This window comes from Mycteria americana, chromosome 5 (genome assembly GCF_035582795.1).
Source record: "Mycteria americana isolate JAX WOST 10 ecotype Jacksonville Zoo and Gardens chromosome 5, USCA_MyAme_1.0, whole genome shotgun sequence".
NCBI lineage: Eukaryota > Metazoa > Chordata > Aves > Ciconiiformes > Ciconiidae > Mycteria > Mycteria americana.
Window position 1 is genome coordinate 51106064 of NC_134369.1, and position 20452 is coordinate 51126515.

General features: G+C 42.1%; 1 protein-coding gene across 2 annotated transcripts in view; it reads right to left on the reverse strand.

The window, feature by feature from the left end:
- Positions 1-15021: 15021 nt before the first annotated feature.
- Positions 15022-20452, reverse strand: part of STON2 (stonin 2) — a 78765-nt gene continuing 73334 nt past the window's right edge. For both annotated transcript variants that reach the window (XM_075503372.1, XM_075503373.1), the window contains exons 6-7: positions 18601-18803; positions 15022-17456 (exon numbers count right to left, since the gene is read on the reverse strand). In XM_075503372.1, coding sequence (XP_075359487.1) covers positions 17373-17456; positions 18601-18803 — 287 coding nt within the window. In that variant the 3' untranslated portion in view covers positions 15022-17372. The remainder of the gene's footprint in view (positions 17457-18600; positions 18804-20452) is intronic.

Consider the following 20452-nt stretch of genomic DNA (forward strand, 5'->3'; position numbering starts at 1 on the left):
GGAGTTTGTTAGTGGGTACAGGGGACCTTCCCATCCATTCCTCTAAATCCTTCATTTCTACAGTAATGAACACCTCCTTGCCTTCTGGAGTGGGGACTTTGTATAGGGACATGACTGGTTTACAGTGGGCCAGCTGATGAAGCCACTGTTCACTCTGTGTACTGCTGGAGCCCTGGCTGAAAAATAGCATAGTTTACAAAGTTTTACCATTCTCAGCTGTCAAACTCCACCTTTTTGCTGGAGTTTTCCACCTCCATAGCACAGCCAACAGGACTGAAGAGGGTCTGCCCCCTCAGGAGCCATAATTCATGGTCTGATGAATGAACTGCAGGGATTGATTGAGGTGCTAGTGTTACTTGACTTCGGATGCCTCCACTAAGGTGGTAGTAATCTCTCGCAGAGAGTTTGTACTTCGCTGTGAAGTGAAACTGCTGAAGTGACTGGCATGCCACCAGGAAGGAATCAGATTGCCATTCATACCCTTCCTCTTTTCAACACGAGGCACTGAATAGCTACAGTTCCCTTCCCTGGAACCCCCTCCCTGTTTTTCAGAGTGGCTTACTGAATAATTAAAAAGTTTAACATATGGGCATGATAGCAGCAGTGTCTCAGTCTGGTATCATGCTGCTTTCCCTAGTTCAGCAGACTGTCTTCCCAGAAGGTAAGACCTGGGTGCATAGCCCTGCCGCAGTTTCTCAGGCACCAGTATCAAGTTGTGGTGCAGTACTGCAAACCCCCTGAGTGCCTCTCAAGAATATTGTTGTGAACAAAATCAAGCTCTCATGAGAAATGCCCCATTGAGTCAGACTAATGGTCCATCTAATTCATCAGCTGCCGCTTGGGGAGAGCAAGCAAGTTAGCCGCTTGCTGGAGTCTGTTCACCTTGGTTTTCCCCAGCATCACAGCTGCCTGCTGTATCGATGTTAGGGGATTCTAATTCATTCAGCATTTTGTTAAGACTGGAATAACGTACATGTTTATATATAGTGTAGTAGCAACACTGATAATCTGGATAGCATTGGTAGGCATAAGCTACATAACAGCATTACTTTTATACTTAACTGTATTTATCTGCCAGCATTCTCTTTTGTTTGCCAGTCTTTTGTTTGCACGAATTATATTAAGTTTGTGTGTTATCCTGTCTGTCTTCTTTCTCCCTAAGGTTTCTACCACTGACAACTCAGAGTGGCTTCACCAGGTTTAGCAATAACATCAGCTTTACTGTTGGCTGGACACTTCTGTTTTAGCCATTGTACTGTCTAAACTTCAACTCCACAGTGATGATGGACATCATACCCAGAGCAAAGATGACGGCATTTGGGTAAACTTTCTCCTTCACTGCAAAAATCATGCCACAGATGGGATAGTGTAGGGAAAAGCACGTTTGTGCACAAGATCAAAAGCTGTTCCTTGGTGTGCTAGAGGAGAAAATAAAAAAGTGCCCACAATCCTAGGCACAATCATCTTTATTTTTCTACCAAATGTTTGAGACAAAGACAAACAAATTGTCTTTTATAGCCAACACTTTGAACTCGAGGCACACAGTCTACATCGAGTGCCCTGGATGATTCTGTCCTGTTAGTACCAGAAGCATCCCTTGCTTCTTCTCAGCAGGGAAAGTGACTTACTACTGCAACAGTAGCTTGATAAGTTAATATAAAGGGTCTGGGATATGGAGATGTTTTTAGTTCATCTCCTTTGTGGTCCATCAGAGCATGCTACATCTTTTAGAAGAGAGATTTTTGAACTGGGGGGGGGGGGGGGGGGGGAATAAATTTTTTTCAGTATGATTTTTGGGTTGATTGCACTTCCATTCTAAAGCTCTTGGCAAGTACTAATGCATTGTTCTTCACAGCATATCTTTCAAGAAGATATTCTGCAAAGGGATAACTGACGTATAAGTATTTGCTAACAGGGGGAGGGATGGGATACACTTGATCTAGAAACTCAAAGGTGCTAAATACCTGTGCTTGCCACTGAAAGCCACCAGCTAGCGATTCGGTTGAAAATAAGAACCACTAAATCTTGATGCTAAGTCAAAACACATTAAATTTGTGATCTTCAGTTTTTATTTGTTTGTGAGATTTTTAAATGGAGTATTTTAGTTCATCTGAAAATGGTAAAAATAATAATAATCTGAAGCTACTCTTCTGTCTCCCAAGAGCAGACCATGAGTACGCCTGACCTCCTACACCTGGAGAAATCGGTAACCAATCAGTATCAGCGTGCCCTCAGTTTTCTTTGAAAACATTTCTGATCATACAGCAAAGCACAGAGTGCCTAGTATGAGGTGTTACTGACACAGTGGTTTATAATTTCTTAGTTCTTGAAATAACAGAAAAGCTTATTAAGTGTGATAAATGTCGACGGGTTACCCTTCCCCCTGGGGGGCAGTTAAGTAAGGAAAACAAAAATTGGTCTTAACTATATTACAGGAGTGCAAACCTTAACATAGGTAACAATGAGGCTTACCGTCAGCATGCCCTCCAGAGCTGTCATCATAAGTCTTGTCTACATCACCAGTCTGCTATTGTAGTTGTGCTGGCAAAGTCTCCCACTGTGGGCATGAAGACAACATACAATATTCAGCCAGTGTATTATGCTCTTTCCTTAAAAAGAAGCTAAGCCATTGAACACTTTTCAGAAGGCTTTGGCGACATAGTATTATTATTAGTCAAGGAAGTAAACTTTCTGCCCCAATCTCTGAAATGACAGTTTTCCAGAGGAATGAGGAGATACACATTTAACTTCAAATTGCAACAGCATGTGTTAAAAGGATAAAACAGGAGCATACACAGAACCAAGTCAGTCTAGAAAATGTTAACGGGAAAAAGCTGCTTGAAGTTACGCTGACACATTGTGAGTTTAGAGCTTATGTTCACCTCTATGTTTAATTCGCTCTCGCTGCTTCCACAAACTTTACCAAAGAGAGAATATAACCTTAAATAAAATTTGAGAAAATTTTGTTTGTTTGTTTTTTAAGTGTCCCTACAGAGCTCAAAAAAAATAGTAAGTGGCCCAAGCTGCAATCCAAAACTTTGGGCACAGGCAGAAGTTAACAACAGACACATCATACTGAAGCTTTTCTGGATGCAACCAGCCCTCAAGGATCAGAATAGATGCTGACACATAATGGAGCTTATGTGATACTAGTTTCAGACAGTGTTCAGGTATTGTATAAACATTCTTTAATTAAAAGATATTAAAATATATATATATATAGTGACATTTTCCTTCTAACAGCCTGCTCGCCATGATCTAGTAGCTGGAAACAGAAGCCAGTAAACATATCCCTCTTGCCTTCAGCACTAGATTTCCCCAAAAAAATTTTTAAGCAAGGCAGAAACGGAATGAAATAACTCCCATCACCCTTATTCCAAGGCATCTCTGTTTTTCTCGACAGATTTACTTTCACATCTAGAGTTTGATATACACTTTACCAAAGCACGCTAACACCGGTTTTAAGGGTCTAACATATGCACAATTCAACTGCCCTCCTCACAGCCCACAGAGAACCAAACCTTGTCATCCTAGAGCAGTGTGGTTTGTCTCTAGTGACCTTCCAGAGGACAGACATTAATGTTTCAGCAAATTCTCAGCTTGAAGTGCTAGAGCAGGCAAGGCCTTCAGAGAAGCTTGCTACATGTTACGCTTCTATTTCATTAGACGTTTAGAGTCTCAGGCTTGCCCTGCTCTTACCAAGTGCTTACTCAAGCAAAGTAGGAAGCACAAAGAATTTTTCCTTGATATAGACTAAGCCTGTTTACTGCTAGAATACATATAGTTTTTTGAAAACAACTTATATATACACCTTTCACATTAGGGCATGTCTAAACAGGAGAATAGAACTATGCACTTAGTTATACAGTCAAAGCCAGATAGCTACCAACATTAGAAAGCTATCTTCCCTCCTCCAAACAAAATATGTAAGTTGCATCTTCACAGAAGACGTTAGCAGGTGACCAGCTACTATAGTTTTTTCGTTACTGTAACTCCTTCTGTCCCCATATATTTCCAACAGACCTCTCAGGCCTTTGAAGACTGAGGAACACCACCACAAAACCCAGAGGCCTGGACACCCATCAGAAGACTTTCTTCTAAAGCTGCCACTAACTGCTAGACCCTCTCCTCCCAAGGCTATGATTTCTCCTCTAGCAGAATCACAGTTCTCTCTCTGTTTCATACACAAACTCCATGTCAGATTTTGCAAAACTATGCCTTTTCTAGGACCACTTGTGCCTCCTCTGCTTAGGGAATTGCCTTTCCTTAGCCTCTCTCAGTCCTTCCCTCAAAAAATCACTTCATGCAGCTGCACCATGGTCTTTGTAACAGCTGTTTCTAGTAAATGATCCGTTACAGCTGGAGGAGGCTGTTGCCATGTGCTGCATTTATTTGCACCTTAGCAGAGGTTTCTGCCATCATAGATTCATGGATCAGAGATTGCTTCTTTCATGTCTCTGGTTGACAAAACTACGCTTAGTTCGTAAAGGCAAAACTTAATTGAGACACTGACCCCGTCGTTCCCACGACCCCCAAGCATTCAGTGATAATGAGGATTTCAGGCATTCATACTTCCTTCCCGTACCACTGTGTGCTCGTTCCGTCCCTGTGCCACCACGCTCTGCTTCTGCAGTTGTGCCAGTTCCTTGCTGTGCCATCTTTATTTTTTTTTTTCCTGTGCTGGCTAATTTTTAACCTGGATCAGTTTCCTGATCTGGTTCATAGGGCAGCCCCACAAAAGATGTGTTAGTGCGACTGAAAGAGTTGACAGGAGTAGAAATAAGTGACCAGAGGAGGAAATGCTTCAAAACAACATTGTTGCCAAATGCTTTGTCATGTAGAGAAGTCTCCAGGCTTCCTTTTATTGAAGAAGAATTGACCATTACTAAAATGCACACCCCGCTTGCTGTAAGCAAGCTATAATGCTTGTAGTAGGAAGATTACTGGTCTTAGGGCAGAGACCACCCCTTTACTTTTTGCATGTGTTACATGTTTGGCCTAATGCTTAGGTCTCTACAGACTGACTGAATCATAATTTGAATACAGAGTACTGATTCTTAAATAGCTAAAAAAAGCCCCTAAAATTCTGAAGGCTAGAGCTTCTCTGCGAGGGCGTGAGCTAAAGGAGTACCTTCAAGTTACACATTCTGTCAGTACTACCTTGCTTAAGTGCTTTTTAAGTAGTAACATTAATCACTTGGACTGCGACTGTTATGAATCACAGCTACTCAACTGTGATGAGGTTCTGACAACAGCCAAACCATTGCTGGCTCTGATCCATGAAGCCAAGCAACAAAGAAGTCAGGTAACAAAAAATCTGCACTTAAAATACCAATTGGATTCTCTCTACATGCAATGTCCTACATTAGGGATCTAAAGCAAAGCTTTACCTGGCATGCTGATAAATGTTTTTACTGATTACTGCCGAATATTCCAGCCAGCGGCTATGATGTGCAAAGGTCCACAGCAAAACTGAATTCACTTCAGCAAAGTTATTCCTGATTTATACAGGCATCGGAGAGTGAAATACTCATAGAGAAAAATTTGCACAGAGCGATCTATAGCGTGGCTTCGCAAGCCTTACATACCTCAGGCGCCACGTGGTGACTTAGGATAAAGTAACCACCGTAGAGTGTGCCAGAATACAAATATGCAGCATGTAACTATGGCATGGTGCTGGTCTGTGTGCGTGATAACCCTGTGATTCCTTTGGGAGCGTGTGCGTGTTTGTGTAGCCTCGGCTTCCCTCACGCAGCTGGCAGGGCGGGGGACCGCACGCAGGCAGCCGCCGCCAAGCAGGGATGTGCTGCGGTGTATTTCACCCAGGAGTTTGTCCCGCGGCCAGACATTCACGTATCCGTAAACTAAAAATGCTTTTGTGCGAGGCAGGTTTGCTCCACCTCGGATGCTCACTGCCTCCCACCTTAGTATGTCCGTTCCTCTGCGCCCAAGTGAGTGGCCTTGCAAACCATGCAAGCTTCTGACTTGCTGAGGATCGCATAGAGCTGCTTTAAAAAGGGCAAAGAGGCTACAGCTTTCATGGAAAAACCATGGGTGTGCCCTACACTTTACAGCCTATTCAGAGGTGATCATATGTCCCCTCTGGGACCCAGCATGAGAGGCACCAGGCAGACAAGATGAATCTTTGCTTCTTTTTTTTGTCTTCCCTAGATGAGTCGTAGGGTTGTTTTTCACAGGGCTGGGTGGAATTTGCAGGAAACAACTCCAGTTTTGGCTGTGTTCAGCCTTCCTAGTGAGGAACAGTGAACGTGAACTCAGTTGTGGCCAACCTATCTATGGCTTTTGAGCAGTTAATGTGCAGGTCCCATGCTGAGGCTGATCATCTAACTGGCAAAGCTGTACTAGTGTGAGAACTGCTGGGCGGTCGGAGTCCCTGGCTTTGAGAGAAAGGAAGACGGTGGGAATGAGCTCAGCCCAACTCATCCTGTAATGGAGCTATAGGACTGTAGGCATTATTGCCATTTCTAACCTGTGACCTGTTTCCAGAGCTCCTCTCCGCTCGAGTCTTCATGCTAAATGAGGTGTAAACTGAGTTGTGGGCACACGAAGATTTTGACAGCTGCAAACATGTAAAAAAATGTGAAGCTGCGCTTACAGACCGGAGCTCACATTTTCCCTCAGCTGCTTGTTCCTACTCCCTGCCTTGCTGCTTTAGATGAAAGATCGTTTTTCCATGTTAAGCATCATCTTCCACTACAAATCTTCCTAGCTTTGCAATATGACCTACTGTCACCGGCCATCTCATTTCTCCCACAGACTGACTCTAGGCAGATTAGTAGTCAGCACGTCTGTGTCTGTTGAAAGAAAACATTTCTAGTGAGGCGTCCCCTCGCACCCGCTATACCTGCGATTTTCCTTGCACCCTGTTTTATGGTACGGGCAGAGCACATGATGAGCAGAAACCAGCACTTGCAGTTTATAGAGTTTTCAGACAGCTGCATTTGTGCTGGAAGGACTGATCCACGCTCTGACCCATCTGGCCAGATGCAGATGCAGGGTTGCAGATGGTTGTAGGGTGAGGGCCCAACACTGCCTTTATTGGATGTGGTCTGTAGGCACCAGGGATGATTTTTCCCAAGAAGTTCTAGCTGTTGCTGCAGCCAGCCCCTGGCAGAGCCTGCACGGGGCTGGGCTCAGCTCCCGTGCATGTTTTCACTGGCCAGCTGCCAAGGAGGTGCTGATGGGTATCGGTCTAACCTGAAGCAGATGAGAGTACCTTCAAAGCCAAAGCGATAATATCTCTATCCACATCACCCGGACAGTTACATACATGTATGAGTGGCCAAAGCAAGTCCCTCGCCCTGCTGCCAAAGCCAGCTGAAATTGGAGATGAAGCTGGAGGATGCAACCAAGTAACAGCGGTGTAGAACTAGAGAGTCACTTTCTTTTAGGCCTAAAAAGCAAAAAGACCAGCCGTAGCATTTAAGCTGTGCAGCTTATTTTCTTCCATTACTGTAGACCTCTGCTATAAATTTCCAGATCCCTCCTGCCCAATTTCCAGCGATGGCTTTCAAGAGACAATTCAGATGTCTTTCTGAATGTAGCGGCAGGCAATGTGCTGTATTGATATCAGTGTAAATTGCTAAGAAATTAAGAATACAAGGGCACAGAGCAGAGACATTCAAGGTAAATCACTCTACAAATGCTGTAAGTCTGCTAAGAACCTTGAAGGGAGAAGATGTTCTTCTGGGTTAGGGAAACAATGGAGGGACATTAGATCTGCATTCAGCTGGGGCTCTATCATTCCAAGGCAGCAATTTAATGCTATTTTAGCTTTCTTATCATCTGAGAGGTACAGTCTTTTATTTCAGTTAGCTCTTCAGATAGCTTAATTTCTTAATGTTTGAAAAGGACAATGTGATTTTTAAATGGAAGGCAATAGGAAAGGACAAAGTGATACCCTAAAACGTATAGGCTATGAGTTTTTGCAGGTTTGTGGTGTCAAAGCAGTTGACTCCAAAGTTAATTGCCTAGACTTTCCAGCACTACTTGAAAATGTCACATCACCTGGAATGTACCTTAATAACTCCTAGGTGGAGCTCATACATTTGGCTGACTTTAATCTGAACATTCACAGTCAATTACAAAATGTAACCAGCATGAATTACCACTGATTTTATCGAACATATTCAGTTGTTCCCACATGAATGTGAAAAATAATCTCTCCCTTAGGTAGAGAATTTTTGTATGGGAGATTCCCAACGTAATGGGGCTTTTCTAGCAAACTTGAGGAGGAGGCTTATATCAGGAAGGTAGCTATCTTGGACTCTGATTGTGGCTGCACTGTAAATGTTTCTTTTCCAAGTTGAAAGTAAAGATGTAGCCACAAGAGGGAGGCAGAACTCCTATGCCAGTACAGTATCTCCAGCAGAAAACAAATCAGAGAAGTAAGTTTTCAAAATTTCTCTCTTTGTGCTAAAATCGTCCAGTAGCACTCTCATTGAGAGCAATGACTGTTGGCTGTAATTTCTATAAAAGCAGGTTCCTAATGCATGGTAAATGTTAAATGATTAACGTAAGCTGAAAATGAGTAACTAGTACATCTTTTCCTTAAGCCTAAAAATTAGGTAAGAAATTACTTCAGGACAGACTGAAACTGATTTTCGTGTGCTTTTTGTGGGTGCTGGGAAGGAAAACTGTAAGGGATTTATTTCAAAGGCAAGTAGTTATGTTCTTGCCAGGATCTAATACAGATGGATCATTTTGCTTCAGGAAGGAGACTTTTTATAACAAATTACTTCTTAGAAAATACAGCACAAGGATGTATTTAAACACTTCTATTTCCATAGCACCTCAGCGAACAGGTAAGGCACTATCCTCAAATGGTGCTATTCCTTATGCTATAAAGTACTCTCACTGGGCAGCAGGTCTTCAGTGTTCAGTGAGCTCAGCAGAGAAAGGTATTTGTCTGGAGGGAGAGGGCAGGTCTGGTGTCCAGTTCCTGCTCCAAGGACTATTTCCATAATTTACTCGACCGCATTTCAGAAACTGCCGTCAAGGATTGACAAACCTGCTCAGTACTCTAAACCCTTGAAGTCTTCAGTCCCTCTTTTCAGTCTTGAACTGTCTCCACCTCTGTCCCGGCCCTCTAGGTAGCCTCAAACAAAGAGGAGAAAGGGAGCCCAAACCCCTTCGCTTACCTGAGTGTAGTGCTCTGACCACTGAGCAGGTTTATAGCACACAATGCTCATTCTGAGCACGGCAGCAGATTGGAATCCTCGAGAGAGGGAAGGTAGGAGAACACGTGGCTTGAAAACCGTCTAGGACTATGGTAGTTTGAGGCACGCACGGGAACAGTAAGTGTATGTAGACATCTTTCATGCAAATTTATGAGAGCTCCTGGGAATTTTGGTACTTCCAGAATGAGGCAGCAGCCGCGTGGGGGTTTACCAGATGGGAGTAGCGGGCTTGGCTGCCCGGACTTGGACTTAGCCCCCCTGGTGTACCTCGGGGCGGTGGGGGGTGTTTGTCTTTTAAAGAGGGACAGAAAATAAAAAGGTCAAACTACTGTTCTTTCCATCATACAGTGCTTAACTGTATAGGCATATGTGCATGTCTGTACAACACACACATATGCTTTCATTTTTTAATAGACAGTAGTTAAAAGTTATCCTCTAACAGCATTTTCTGTTGGAGATATTTAAAGTGCTTTATGGACGTAAATTTAAACTGATTCTGTGCATGACTGTGCAGACGGGTAAGGACTACTTGGGTGAAAGGTGCAGTCAACACCACTGAAAAATTAATGTGTCTGTTAGCCTTTTCTCAGCTAAACATGGAATCAATTGAGGTAGTCAGCTCTTACACCCACTTTTGAGATCTAACTGGTTTTCAGTACATCAACGACGGGTCACATTCTGCATGGGCTTCGCAGTCCTGAAAACCAGTGAGACTTGTGTTTCATTGAGTCTGCTCGATGCAGTGGGTCAGTATCAGTACTCCAGGCAAAAACCTGGCAGCTTGCAGTGACCACTAGAAAGCAACAGTCCCTTAGCTCCTGCGAACCTAGGGAGCGTGAACACACAGCTAAACACCTTATTGTTGTCAAATCCAATTCTATTTGTTCACAAACCTTCCAATCTTTCATAATATTAATTATTTTACTATTTTTCCCTTTGTTCCCAGGGCCAGTGTTTGTAGACTGGGACTCCCCAAGTCACATTTTTTGCGTAGTTCCTGACTTGTCACAGGACTTCATGAGGTATTAGCACACATTTTTCTCTGCTGAGATTGTAACTTCAGTGTATCCTATTTTGCCACCCGCACTCCCCTGGTTGTTCCTCTCGCACCAACTGTCACTTCCCGACTGCCAGGGACATTTCTTCCTCCTGGGCAAAGGGTACCTATAACAGCTTGGGGGAAAAAAAAAAGCCTGCTGACTGATGCAGGGCAATTTAAGCAAGATTTTGATCAAAGGGAGGTGGGGGCAGAGGATGCTATAGTGGTTGAACTCTGTTAATCTCTTAGTTGAAAACTGTCTGCAATTTTGCTTTTGTTTCTCTTGACCAGAAGCCAGAACTCCGCTACAGTTCTGCCTGCATCTGTGCACTGACATGAGGTTTTCCCATTTCATTCCCTTTTAATCCAAGTACTCTCTGTATTAACAAAATTGCTGAACTGACCATGCCCTAACAAATTTCTTTGCTTCCACACAGAGGAGTAGAGCTCTCCTTTTCTGTTCTGCATAAGGGAAACCTTTACAAAAGAGGCTCTCACCGTAGGAAATTACTTTCAGCTGTATTCACCCTGTATTCACCCTTTTCCTTCAGAAGCTCTTTAGGCCAAGCTGATTGTTGCAAGTTTATCTACAGCCCGTGGGGCAGTAGCAACTGGGAGACTGCAGGAGGCCCCAGGCAGGGAAGGGCCGGTGCGCCCACACCCCCTGAGCCCCAGCATGTGCCTGCCGCTTGGCGTAGCACCCCAGGGCAGCTGCAGGCAGGGCTACGCTCACCCCTCGCCACCAGCCTTTGCTGTCCCGTTATTCAGGGTTGGGAAAGACACCTTTCGTAGCTGGCGTTTAAAATACTATTCCAAGTACTTTTTTATATATGGCAGTGGCTGTTAGGAGTCCAATACTGTGACCAAAAGGAGAGGAGTTGTTCCTGGGACTGGCGTGCTTCATGTTTCGGACACATCTGCCGTGACACAGACCTGCACCTAAGCTGAAACAACGGGCTGCTCCTCTTTCTTTTGCTTTACCTCAGCTGACCTTCAGCAGCTTTTGTCCTACTCATAAATTTACAGCATATCTGGATTAGATGGTAAGGACAATCATGGCAACTAAGAGCACTGAGAGAAAACTGTGGTGGGTTTTTTCTCTCCAAATTGTGCTATCTCACTCCAGTGATGTCTTTAGTTTGGGTACACATTGCGCTGGCACTCTGACTTCTCCATCTCTTGTAGGGAGTTATTTTGGCTTGTCTTGAAGGACTGCACTATTGCCAAAGAACTTGAGCTCCCTGGTTTCAAACTTTCAGCTTTTTCTATAACTCTCTCTTTTAAAAACCATTTTGCATATTATCAAGCTATCTTGGTTAATATAATCCTACCCTCCCAATTTGATAGTATCATTTCCAAATGATTGACTTCCTGTCGGTTGTACTGAGGTATACAGAATCAGAATCAGAATCATATAGGTTGGAAAAGACCTTTAAGATCATCGAGTCCAACCATAAACCTAACACTGCCAAAAACCACCACTACACCATGTCTCTAAGTACCTCATCCAAATGTCCTTTAAATACCTCCAGGGATGGCGACTCAACCACTTCCCTGGGCAGTCTGTTCCAATGCTTGATAACCCTCTCGGTGAAGAAAAATTTCCTAATATCCAGTCTAAACCTCCCCTGGCGCAACTTGAGGCCATTTCCTCTTGTCCTATCACTTGTTACCTGGGAGAAGAGACCGACCCCCACCTCTCTACAACCTCCTTTCAGGCAGTTGTAGAGAGCGATGAGGTCTCCCCTCAGCCTCCTTTTCTCCAGGCTAAACAGTCCCAGCTCCCTCAGCCACTCCTCATAAGACTTCTGCTCCAGACCCTCCACCAGCTTCGTTGCCCTTCTCTGCACACGCTCCAGCACCTCAATGTCTCTCTTGTAGTGGGGGGCCCAAAACTGAACACAGTATTCGAGGTGCATACTATGGAGAATGTGCTGCGCTCAGAGCAATAATTTGAGCAGTCTTTACGATGGGTAGCTGATTTTCTTTGGTCAATGAGACTGCCCAGCTCTTCAGTCTGATTCAGGGAGTGCTTTTAAGAAAAAGAGCAGACTGCAATTGGTCTCAGTGACTCTGAGAGAAGCGGAAAGATGTATGAAATGATACATGGCTTACTCAAGTTTGAAAGAACACAGAGAATCATAGCAGAGGACTCTCTAAATAGTTTAGACCCTATCCTTACACTTGCTTTGCAAAGAGATGCTCTGATCACAGGAAGACACTGCCCTCGCATGTACTCCTGCCTTTAGTGGTCAGAGAACAGGAGAGACCCACTGAGCAGAAGCTTCAATTCTCAATTGCTTTTTTTCAGGATGGCTTAATCAAATGTTGGATCCTCTTCTATATTATGGTAGCACTGCTCCACACGTCTGTTATGTGCCTCAAGCTCTAGGCCTGCTCCGTTTCCTTTGCAGTCTATCGTTCAGTCTGGATTATAAAATGAAATAATCTTTTCTGTATATAGTCCCATTACTTCTAATTTATATCCTTCTTTGTGGCATTCAAAACACTCCATTTTCCTCTTCTGAATTCAAGACTTCTGACTCACCAGAATATACAGCACATACAACTTCAATTTCACAGTGACAATGTGGATATGCTGTTTCATCTTAACATTTATTTAAGTTTTCCCATAGTTCAAACAAAACATGACATCCCATTTCAGCTGATAAAATAAAAAGAAAAAAATAAACCACTTCTACAAAGTTAGCCAGTGTACAGACTTTCTTATTTTACAAAACAAAAAGGTAGGAACATGTTACAAAATAATCATCAAACCCATCAATGTCAATAGTGCAAAGAACGAATTGCAAGTATAAGAGAGAGAGGGAGGGAGGGTAGGACGGATGGGAGGATGGATGGATGGATGGATCTGTGGGTGGGTGCGTGGCTGAACAAAACAGGAAAGCCAGGAACAGCTATGCCTGTTATCACCCAAAATTTCGTAGCTCAGACAACTCATGATGTAGATTTAACTTTAGTGGCAGAAGAGGGTAAGTACTTCATCCATAAGTGATCTCTGTGTGCTGCAAATTCTTGTGCTGGCCAGTTCTGGAGATGAATACAGCTATAAACACAAGCTGCTAAGAGTCACTGAAAGGAATTTTTCACCCTCTGGAACAGAGGTGACCTGTCAAGGGCTTGATTAGTTTGTGTGCATTCAAGGGCCAAGGAAATTACCGAGAATTTCATGTAAGCAAGAGAGTAAGTACCTCCAGGCTGAACTTTGTACACCTTTTCCTCTTGCTTTCATGCTCTTTTGCATGCAATTGCTCTCTATCCTGGGAGGTGAATGATCAAGAGGGAGTTTTAGCAGCTACTAAGTCATGTGGACAGGTAGACCGACAGGTCTCGGATGTCCTGCCAAGTAAATATGTCAGCCAGCAACCCACCAGAAAAGCTAAATTATTTCTGCAATGTTTCTTATGATACTGCTACAACGAAGAACCTAAAATCTGTCTCCTTCATAGGATGACTAAATTTGAGTCTAAATAAAATGAAGGACAAAAATAACATCAGTCAGTTACAGTATTTCTCTGCTGAATTTGCCCATTTTCCTTTGCTAGCAGAGTGTCTATAGTTAATAAATGTAAGAGGCATTCACTAAAATAAGCTCAGCTGCCCGGAGATGTTGTTCATCTTTACCCCTTGTGATCAAAGACTGTTTTAAGTTTATTTTTCTAGGCAAAATTCCCTGCAATACCTCAAGTCTTACCACAGTACAGAAATGAAACAAAACCATAATGAGAAATAGAAAGAAGGCTGAAAGTGGGAATAGCTTCAGGGAGTAAATGTATGCTTACCTTGAAGGCACATTTCCTGCATGGAGTGTTTGAGTACTACAAAGCTTTCAAATAAACCAAAGGACAGTGATTATATCTTTCTCAAAGGGAGTATTAAACTGAAACTATTCAAAGAGATTTTTCCCCAAGATAAAAAAAAATAAAAATCATCCCCGCTACAGGCATAGCTTGTATCTAAATAATTTCTGCTACTCTAAAACTGACAAACCTCTCGGCTCTTTTCCCCTCACTCCTATCAACAAATGGGAGTCTGTCCAAATTAGTACTGTACCCCTATGGATGAAGAGTGTATGGTTCATGTACATGAAATACATACGTGACAGTATCTAACACTGCAAAATTGGCACATTTTAATCAAACAAGAACAGTGGAAGCCTCAAAAAGGGCACTTAGGATCCTGGTGTTCAAGTGCTCAGCACTCGTAATGGTGCTGGACAGAAAAAAAAATTCCGTGGTGACACCTGGTGATATCAACACTAGAGTTTCTAAAGATTGTGGTTGTTGGTGCTCTTTTGAAAAATGAAACTACTTACTCTACTGCTTCAATAGGAAATAAGATCTTTTGAAACTCTGGCAGAGGTATTCATCCTAAAGTCTTGAAAATTCAGTGGCCAATACATCAGAAAAATATTCTCCAGAGATCAGAATGGATTAAAATAGCTTTTTTATAAACCAGAACACTTTTCCAGTTTTGCCTGCATAACACCATGACGACTGGAAGAGATACTTCTGTTGTACAACTAACTATATAAGAGAGATCAGAGTCAGGCCCATACTCTTTCTTTCATTCATTAACTTTGAATTAAAAAAAAGAATCAGTGATGAAGAGGTAGAGAAATTAAGTAAATCCAGAAACCTCCAATATGTTCATCTTTCAGGTTTTGGGGCATGAAATATTCTGTAGCCTGAGTATGACAGAGACTGAGTAGTTTAAGAATTCAACAGAGATGGAAAATGATATTCCTTTGATTTTCTCCCCTCTTTAAGGAGAACAACATAACTTTGTTTATTTGCTATTACTTATTTGTGTTTTCAAGGGCTGGGGGGCAATAGGCAAAAATTCAGACACTGAGCCTGCCGATCAGAGTAGGGAATCTCCTGACTGTTTCTTTCACAAAACATTCTCACGCTTCCTCAGCAACGTCTCAGCACTCCTTCAGCTTGGTTCTGTTGGATTTCTTGCTGGTCCTTTTCAGAAACTCTACACTAGGAGCTGCAGTGAAAAACAGGAAAAACACCCAGAAGTTCTTTGAATGCCTTTGAAAAGAAAAGTGAATTTTGTAGAGAGGAGGTGCCATGCAACTCATCACAGCCAGCCTGTAACAGAGCTGAGAATCAGTCATGAATTCAGCCCCATGCTCTCAGACATTTCACAACCTATACAAGCTACCATTTAATAAATAATAATTCTTTGCACTTTATCAGTAATTTTAATCCACTGATCTCAAAATGCTTCATAAAAGTTAACAGCATTCTTCCATTTACAGAGAGATCTTGCAAATGCTTACTACTAACTGGTGTGCTCCGAGGAGCTCCCTGGGCTTCAGGAGGACTACCTGCAATAGAGTATCCCGTGCTTATTAAGAAGTCCTAGAGGGACTGAGACTTTACATATTTACAGCAGTGTTCCTGTGTAAATATATATCACTAGGTTGACGTAGGCCTGACATTTAGGTGCATATAAAAAGGCATTTATAAGTTCCCTAGAATTTGTCTTAAATTCTACCACTACCAGTTTTAGACTCAATGTAATTAATCTCATGTTTTATCTGGGTTTTTAACATTGTAGTGATTTTTATAGGAGTCACAGTGAAAGTAGGAAATCAAGAGTGTATTAATTTTCTGTTATATGAAATGTAAAATAAAATAAATTTATAAATTTATAAAAAAGCTTTCATTTTAATTCATTTTGATTTTAAATTACATTGCCAAGGCTTTCCAAATGTGTGATTTTAAAGTCAGCAGTAACCTTTCAAAAGATAAATGATTTAATAAATTACTTTTTTTACATTTAAAATTACCTCGAGACAAAATATTACGCAAGCCATGGAAACAACTACAAAAAATGGGTACTTTGAACACTGTTTTCTCTGAAAATATATATGAATGAGTGATTTTTGCCTTCTGCATTTTTATTTAGAACTAAGTGTTAAGACTTGCTGTTACTTTCAGCTAAGTGGAGATAAAAAAATCTCCATGATGGAAGCTTGTTGTTAATTTTTGAAAAGAGATTTTAGGTCCCAGTTAGTGGGGGGTTTATAAAGATACAAGTTACTTACATTGTAGGTTCAAGATAGAACATGAAAGTAATATTGCGCTGGACAGACTTCCAAGGATTTTCAGGAAGGCAAACAACATTGTTAAAATAATCGTGTTCTGACATTTTCAATAACCACCCACCTTACCCATCCAATAAAACACATTAAAAAACCCAAACCCAAACCCCAATGTTTTTCCCTTAAATATCTTTCTAGGCAGGAATGATCTAATCTTAGCGAAGTCCCTCCTGTATCACCTCTATTATAACACACATTCCCTGTTACTAGCAGCCATAACCGTATTCAGTCAAGATAACAGAACAGCCCAGACTAACAAATAAAAATTTTAAGAAATTGCAGAGGCTTTCTTGTAACTTGTGCAGACCCCATGAAAATGTGCACAATGACATGTTGTTGTTCAGGGGATGAGACAGGAAGGGGTGAATAGAAGAACAGCCACATGATTAGCTGTCCTGTCTGTAGTTCCTCTGCTTGACCATTTACTATGTTCAAGATGCAGAGTTTGTTGATTCTCCAGAATGATGCTCAGGGTTTTCACTCTGTTGACCACTTCAGAAATGAGATTTTGTATCATTTTTCACTCGATGCTCCCTGGGTTTTATTTGGCAGTTCAGAAGGAAGTGAATCTGCCAATGACCAAATCAACAGGCACACAAAAAAAAAAGCTTAACGTAGAAGAGCAAGATTGTAAGTGAGATAAAGGCTGCTGTCTGGTTTGGCTGTGATGGTGGCCAGACCATACTTCAGTGCAGAACCTAGATGGTGAAAAGGCAGAAAAGGCAGGCTTGACTGTAATATGAGTCATTCTGTCTATACCCCAACTGTACTTAAATTGTTCCAGCAAAAGCCCATGGGTCCGCTCCAAACAAACCACTGAGTAGCTTCTTCTCAAAGTATGGATCATCACAGGGAAAAATAATACTCTTCAGAGCATTATTTTAAAAGTAGGACTCCATACTTTTTTAAAGAAAAATACCAAAACCCTGCAAGTCCTTCCTTCCAGGTCTGTTAATTTGACCACCCCTCTTGGGACTTGCAGACTGATTTTCCTTCACTGCGTAGCACATTCATTGACATTTGCAGTATCTTCTCCCTTCAGATCCTCATTCAAGCTTTTTTTCTGCTCTATTTCAACCTGGCAGAGGAAAAAGAGGGAGAACATTTGTAATGAGAAAGGAAAACAAAAGATTCAAAAATCTTCCTTAGTGGCGGTTCATGTCCTGCTCAGGTGAAGAAAATCTTGGTAAACTGAAAGGGTTGTGAAGAGAAATAGATTGAGGAGGGGAAGCTGGATTTTATTTACTATAAGTGTTTTCAGTCTAATCCAAACAGTTTTACAATGCGACAGTGTCATGACATCATTGCCAGAAGATATAATGTCATGCAGAGAACCGGTCTCACATGATTTTATATTCATTACCAACCCCAGCTGTACTTTGAATCCAAACCCAGAACCAAATCTGCAAAGGATAGGTGGCTTCCTAAGTGACAGCAGAAGATCAGCCTCAATTTTAAACTCTGCAAAGACTGATGTATAAAGCAAAGAGATTAATTTTCAAAATGCACATCTACATTTGTGTTCTAAATTTCAACACCTCCGAAAAGTCAGGGATAATCCAATGTTTAATTCTTAAAAGAGATACTTAGGAAGATCAGATACCATCTCCAGGGAATTTAGGAGACTACTACAAATGCAATTACAATTACCATTAAAAATATTTGTCATGAGAATCTTTTCAGTATCTCTCATCATTGCTCTTAAAGAAGGCAGGTAGGATGCCAATTTCTCTGCTGAGCGATCAGCTAACATGCAAATTTTGGCATACTGAGGTTCTTGGCAGGTATATACGTAGTGCATTTTCCCATCTGCTCCTCTCCTTAGGGCAGGCAGGAAGAAGAAACATTTAAGCAGAGAAATAATGCGATCCTTTTGTCTGCTGTAGCGCTCCCACTGTAAGCAATCCCACTGTAGCTGCTATGAAGAGCAGCAAAACTCCCTGTTCACACTCTTATCGTATCAGCTAATCCCCAGTAGCTGGCTGTGTGTATGCTCTTCCACAAAGCAACTGCAAGCAAGTTTATTCCATCTTTGCTGAGGGATAATCCACTGCTTGTTTGCCATGAATCAATAGGCTGCACATGGGTAGCTACTGCACAGAGCCTGGCACGTGCCAAACTCCCACCTCATCTGCCCATGGTATTTTATTTGTCTGCCCACACTTTTCAAGACAATGAAGTATGCAAAGTAACCATGGTGATTGCCACATGCTCAGTTTTACCTTGTAACTGTAGTGTGCTGAATAGTTGACCCACTTCCTCACGTCGGTCTTGTCCTCAACAGAGATGGACCGAACAGTGGCTTTGGACGCAGAAGTGGTGGGCATGTCAAATTCCACATCTACGTAGCGGACAAAACTGGAAGGCACTTCCCGGTCAGAGCCAAGCTCTAAGTGACAGAAGAAGCAGTGAGGATGGCCAGAAGCTGGAAAAAGAGAGCAAACAGATATGAAAGTTGTGTTGGATGGATCAGAAAACACAACATCTAGGAGGAAGCAACATCGCAAAACTGCAAGAAACCGAGAATCTGCCTGGGTGAACTAGTTTGTAGCAAGTGACAGTATCTTACCTGTTTCAATGCTGTTGGGGTTTCCAGAAGAATTAAACAAACTGCAAAAAGGACTGCCAATCACTCTAGTTTGCTTTTAGTGGGTGAAAACACAAGATGTAAATCAAGCACAGTAGGGTAAAAGTATTTCCCCTCTTCTGATTCCCCCAGTGTATGTAACATGCTAAGTACATTGTGGCACATCCTTCTGAAATGTCAGGTATTGATAGTAAGGAAAGGTGGGATTTGGCAGATATTTCACATTTATTTGAAATTGTTATCCCGATTTTTAGCAAAATAAAATATACTGGATAAGGTTAAATAACTTTCCTGGGTTCAAAAAGCAAATTTGTGCACAGCTTGGAAATAACTGCTTATTCCTTACTCTAACCCATGACAAGGTGGCTAGTCATTAAAGATGGCAAGGTGAGGAAGTAATCATGTTTAGCTCTGTCATCTGTAAATGATCACCTTTGTTACTATTTTTTCTCCTTTGTTTTGCTGGACAGCAGTGATGTTTAAAAATTAAAGTAGGGACTGCTAGTCAAGCTAGATTGGTTTTATTTCTGACTGCTACCAACTCCCTAAGCTCTTGAGCAAGTCATTTAAGGTCTGTGCCTCACTGTCTGCAAAATGAGGATGAGAGCCTTCAAAGCCACCTTGGGCTTTCTGATTGAAGGGATACTATTATCTAAGTATGTGTAAATGAAAGTAATGTGTAAATAAATGAACGGAATCCTTGTCTGCCACTGTTACAGGCTTTAGGATTTCTGACTACTTGTTCATTGGGAAAGTTCTTCTCCATACAGCTCAGCAAGGTGTACAGGACAGAGACAAGGAAGGAGGAAGGCAGGGGGAGTAAAAAGAACTGGGTGGGGAAAGCCCAGAAGCTCTCCCTGGGAAGAGGAGGAAAACGCCACCTGTGAAGGACTTGCAAGCCTGGGCCTTGAAAAGGAAGTCAGCTCCTCATCCAGAGCTTAGTCCAAAAGTCAGCCTTTTTGAGCGGAAGCTTGAAAAGCAAGATGTGGGATTTTGAGATACTACTTGTCCCAACAGGATGAAACTGAGCAGTCTTTAGAGGGCTTAGGCATTGCACCATCCCACTTAACCTCTGAAATAGAGTTGGAAAAAAATTTCAACCCTGTGTAAGTCTGGATAAAAATTTCATCTAGAGTCAGCCTCATAGTTCCAAACAGTCTAGCCAGAGGTTCCTCACAACGGGAAGGTCTATAAACTTATGTCTGTGCAGCAAATCCAACAAGAGGCTATGCAGTTCAGCAGAGACCACAGAGATATGCAGCACCACTGCTGGAACCAATGTATGAATGAGTGCGTGCAGTATCAAGCAGATATAAAAGCTTGAGTTCTGTGAGCATTAAAACACATCACCTGCTTTTCATCAGGATTAATTATCCCAAGCAGAGTTGCCTTGGTTCTAGAGTGAGACGGGATCTCTCTCTGACAGCACTTCCCAGCTTTTCATACCTGGATCACACTTTTTCTGGTTAAAAAGCAGTAGTGCACAG